The following is a 5,113-nucleotide window of genomic DNA, read 5'->3' on the forward strand; positions in this document are numbered from 1 at the left end:
TAAGAGCCTGCTCCCTGCACCCCCTCCTGCACCCCAGCCCCCTGCCCCAGGCTCAGCCAGGAGTCCCCTCCCACACGCTGAACCCCACGGACCCACCCCCAAGCCTAGAGCCCGCACCTCCAGCCAGAACCCTCACCCCCCTCCCACACCCCAACCCCAACCCCCTTCCCAGCCCTATGAAAGTGAGTGTGTGTGGGAGGGGAAGCAAGCAATGGAGATAGGGGGGATGAAGTAAGTGGGGCTGGGGCTTTGGAGAAGGGGTGGGCCAGAGGCGGGGCCTCTGAGAGGGGGCGGGGCAAGGGTGGCAACCCTAGGGGTGGGATGTCTTTGTTGGTGCTTTGCCATCGTCATCCAATCTCTGCTGTGCCTGCTGCAGGTTCTGCAGCCCCTTGCCCAGCTACTCTTTGCCACCCTTCCCCCCACCCTACCTTGCCCTTGCCCTTGCCCTTGCCCTTCCCGCTCTCACTAGACCTGCAGCACCTCCTGCTCCCAGGCACTGCCCTCTCATCTTCATCTCCAACTCCATCTCCAGCTCCACCTCCACTCTACCCACGCCCTCACCTTCTAGCCCCGCCCCTTCTATTTAGCCCCTCCCCTCTCATATCTAGCCCCTCCCCTCTAGCCCCACCCCTCCAACCCCTTCCACTCTCCATATAGCCCCGCCCCTTCTCTTTAGCCCCTCCTCTACCATATGTAGCCCCTCCCCCTCTCTAGCCCCACCCCCTCAAGCCCCTTCCACTCTCCATATAGCCCTGCCCCTTCTCTTTAGCCCCTCCTCTCCCATCTATAGCCCCTCCCTACGCCTTTAGCCCCGCCCATTAAGCCCCTCCCCTCTCTAGCCCTTCCCCCTCCAAGGCCTTCCCCTCCCCATCTAGCCCCTCCCCATCTAGCCTCTTCCCTTCCCCCTGTCCGCTCTGCCATAGCCCCTCCCCCTCCCCAGCCTCTTCCCTCTCTTAGCCCCGCCCCTCCCCAGGGCCTCCCTCCGCACTCGCCCCGCCCCATCTGGCCCCGCCCCCGCTGTTTTGTTCCTTCTCCGGGTTCGTGAAATTGTCAATAAAAAAAAGACAACAGGGGACAGGGGGCGGGGCCGCCCCAGGGGGCGGGGCGACGGCCTTTGTGCTGGTAGGTCGGTGGCGCGCCGGGCCCGCCCCCGCAGCGCGCTGATTGGCGGGAGCCGCGGGGGGCGGGGCGGCCGGCGGGCGGCCGGGGGGAGGAGGAAGCAAACAAAGATGGCGGCGGCGGTGGCGGGTGAAGCGTCGGCGGCGGAGTCTGGGCCGGCAGCAGCGCGGGGCGGGCGGCGCCATGTCCGGGGCGGAGGAGCGGGAGCCCGGCGGTGGGGGCCCGGCCACCTCCTCCTCCGCGGCGGCCTCCTCCTCCGCGGGGCTCGGGGAGGCGGCGGGGCCGGCGGCGGCGGGGCCCGAGGAGCCGGGGCTGCTGCTCGGCGGGGCGGGGCCGGCCGCACGCGGAGCCCGCCGCCGACCCGGACGCGCCGCCCAAGAAGCGGCTGAAGGTGGCGGGGGCGGGCGGGGCCGAGGGCAGCGTGAAGCTGGAGGAGCGGCTGTACTCGGTGCTGTGCTGCACGGTGTGCCTGGACCTGCCCAAGGCCTCGGTCTACCAGGTACCGCCCCCCCGGGGACCCCCACAGAGCCCCCCCCGGGGACCCCCCCACAGCCCCCCCGGGACCCCCACCCCCCCCGCCCCGCACGCTGTGCCTGGACCTGCCCAAGGCCTCGGTCTACCAGGTACCGCCCCCCCGGGGACCCCCCCAGAGCCCCCCCGGGGACCCCCCCAGAGCCCCCCCGGGACCCCCACCCCCCCCGCCCCGCACGGTGTGCCTGGACCTGCCCAAGGCCTCGGTCTACCAGGTACCGCCCCCCGGGGACCCCCCTAGAGCCCCCCCGGGGACCCCCCAGAGCCCCCCCGGGACCCCCAACCCCCCCCCCCTGCCCCGCACGGTGTGCCTGGACCTGCCCAAGGCCTCGGTCTACCAGGTACCGCCCCCCCGGGGACCCCCCCAGAGCCCCCCCCGGGGACCCCCCCAGAGCCCCCCCCGGGGACCCCACAGCCCCCCCGGGGATCCCCAACCCCCCCTGCCCCGCACGGTGTGCCTGGACCTGCCAAGGCCTCGGTCTACCAGGTACCGCCCCCCGGGGACCCCCCCAGAGCCCCCCCCGGGGACCCCCCCAGAGCCCCCCCGGGGACCCCCACCCCCCCCCGCCCCGCACGGTGTGCCTGGACCTGCCCAAGGCCTCGGTCTACCAGGTACCGCCCCCCCGGGGACCCCCCCAGAGCCCCCCCCGGGGACCCCCACAGCCCCCCCGGGGACCCCCCCCCGCCCCGCACGGTGTGCCTGGACCTGCCCAAGGCCTCGGTCTACCAGGTACCGCCCCCCCGGGGACCCCCCCAGAGCCCCCCCCGGGGACCCCCCCAGAGCCCCCCCGGGGACCCCCACCCCCCCCCGCCCCGCACGGTGTGCCTGGACCTGCCCAAGGCCTCGGTCTACCAGGTACCGCCCCCCCGGGGACCCCCCCAGAACCCCCGCCGGGGACCCCCACAGCCCCCCCGGGGACCCCCACCCCCCCCCGCCCCGCACGGTGTGCCTGGACCTGCCCAAGGCCTCGGTCTACCAGGTACCGCCCCCCCGGGGACCCCCCCAGAGCCCCCCCCGGGGACCCCCACAGCCCCCCCGGGGACCCCCACCCCCCCCCGCCCCGCACGGTGTGCCTGGACCTGCCCAAGGCCTCGGTCTACCAGGTACCGCCCCCCGGGGACCCCCCCAGAGCCCCCCCGGGGACCCCCCCAGAGCCCCCCCGGGGACCCCACCCCCCCTGCCCCGCACGGTGTGCCTGGACCTGCCCAAGGCCTCGGTCTACCAGGTACCGCCCCCCCGGGGACCCCCCCAGAGCCCCCCGGGGACCCCCCCAGAGCCCCCCCGGGGACCCCCCCACAGCCCCCCCGGGGACCCCCACAGCCCCCCGGGACCCCCAACCTCCCCCTGCCCCGCACGGTGTGCCTGGACCTGCCCAAGGCCTCGGTCTACCAGGTACCGCCCCCCGGGGACCCCCCCAGAGCCCCCGGGACCCCCAACCCCCCCCTGCCCCGCACGGTGTGCCTGGACCTGCCCAAGGCCTCGGTCTACCAGGTACCGCCCCCCGGGGACCCCCCTAGAGCCCCCCCGGGGACCCCCAACCTCCCCCACCCCGCACGGTGTGCCTGGACCTGCCCAAGGCCTCGGTCTACCAGGTACCGCCCCCCCGGGGACCCCCCCAGAGCCCCCCGGGGACCCCCCCAGAGCCCCCCCCGGGGACCCCCACCCCCCCTGCCCCGCACGGTGTCCCTGGACCTGCCCAAGGCCTCGGTCTACCAGGTACCGCCCCCCCGGGGACCCCCCCAGAGTCCCCCCCGGGGACCCCCACCCCCCCTGCCCCGCACGGTGTGCCTGGACCTGCCCAAGGCCTCGGTCTACCAGGTACCGCCCCCCGGGGACCCCCCCACAGCCCCCCAGGGACCCCACAGCCCCCCCGGGACCCCCAACCCCCCCCCCTGCCCCGCACGGTGTGCCTGGACCTGCCCAAGGCCTCGGTCTACCAGGTACCGCCCCCCCGGGGACCCCCCCAGAGCCCCCCCGGGGACCCCCCCAGAGCCCCCCCGGGACCCCCACAGCCCCCCACCCCGCACGGTGTGCCTGGACCTGCCCAAGGCCTCGGTCTACCAGGTACCGCCCCCCCGGGGACCCCCTCTGACCCCCCCGGGACCCCCAACCCCCCCCTGCCCCGCACGGTGTGCCTGGACCTGCCCAAGGCCTCGGTCTACCAGGTACCGCCCCCCCGGGGACCCCCACACCCCCCCGGGACCCCAACCCCCCCCCTGCCCCGCACGGTGTGCCTGGACCTGCCCAAGGCCTCGGTCTACCAGGTACTGCCCCCCCGGGACCCCCCCCAGAGCCCCCCCGGGGACCCCCCCAGAGCCCCCCCGGGGATCCCCAATCCCCCCCGCCCCGCACGGTGTGCCTGGACCTGCCCAAGGCCTCGGTCTACCAGGTACTGCCCCCCGGGGACCCCCACACCCCCCGGGGACCCCCCCACAGCCCCCCCGGGGATCCCCAGCCCCCCCCGCCCTGCACGGTGTGCCTGGACCTGCCCAAGGCCTCGGTCTACCAGGTACCGCCCCCCCGGGGACCCCCCCACACACCCCCGGGACCCCCAACCCCCCCCCTGCCCCGCACGGTGTGCCTGGACCTGCCCAAGGCCTCGGTCTACCAGGTACCGCCCCCCGGGAGCCCCCCCGGGGACCCCCCCAGAGCCCCCCCGGGGACCCCCACAGCCCCCCGCCCCGCACGGTGTGCCTGGACCTGCCCAAGGCCTCGGTCTACCAGGTACCGCCCCCCGGGACCCCCCCAGAGCCCCCCCGGGGACCCCCAACCCCCCCCGCCCCGCACGGTGTGCCTGGACCTGCCCAAGGCCTCGGTCTACCAGGTACCGCCCCCCCGGGGACCCCCCCGGGGACCCCCACAGCCCCCCCGGGACCCCCAACCCCCCCCGCCCTGCACGGTGTGCCTGGACCTGCCCAAGGCCTCGGTCTACCAGGTACCGCCCCCCCGGGGACCCCCCCGGGGACCCCCACAGCCCCCCCGGGACCCCCAACCCCCCCCGCCCTGCACGGTGTGCCTGGACCTGCCAAGGCCTCGGTCTACCAGGTACCGCCCCCCCCCGGGGACCCCCCCAGAGCCCCCCGGGGACCCCCACACCCCCCCGCCCCGCACGGTGTGCCTGGACCTGCCCAAGGCCTCGGTCTACCAGGTACCGCCCCCCGGGGACCTCCCCACACCCCCCCGGGACCCCCAACCCCTCCCGCCCCGCACGGTGTGCCTGGACCTGCCCAAGGCCTCGGTCTACCAGGTACCGCCCCCCGGGGACCCCCCCACAGCCCCCCAGGGACCCCACAGCCCCCCCGGGACCCCCAACCCCCCCCCCTGCCCCGCACGGTGTGCCTGGACCTGCCCAAGGCCTCGGTCTACCAGGTACCGCCCCCCCGGGGACCCCCCCAGAGCCCCCCCGGGGACCCCCCCAGAGCCCCCCACCCCGCACGGTGTGCCTGGACCTGCCCAAGGCCT

At 76.3% G+C, this 5,113-nt stretch overlaps 1 protein-coding gene across 1 annotated transcript in view; it reads left to right on the forward strand.

Annotated features, from left to right (window-relative positions):
- Positions 1-1,212: 1,212 nt before the first annotated feature.
- Positions 1,213-5,113, forward strand: part of ZFTRAF1 (zinc finger TRAF-type containing 1) — a 48,602-nt gene continuing 44,701 nt past the window's right edge. Inside the window, 2 exon segments of the mRNA XM_065586410.1 lie at positions 1,213-1,449; positions 1,451-1,618. Of these exon segments, the coding sequence (XP_065442482.1) occupies positions 1,303-1,449; positions 1,451-1,618 (315 nt within the window). The 5' untranslated portion in view covers positions 1,213-1,302.

The sequence above is a fragment of the Chrysemys picta genome, chromosome 2 (assembly GCF_011386835.1).
Source record: "Chrysemys picta bellii isolate R12L10 chromosome 2, ASM1138683v2, whole genome shotgun sequence".
NCBI classification, from domain to species: Eukaryota; Metazoa; Chordata; order Testudines; family Emydidae; genus Chrysemys; species Chrysemys picta.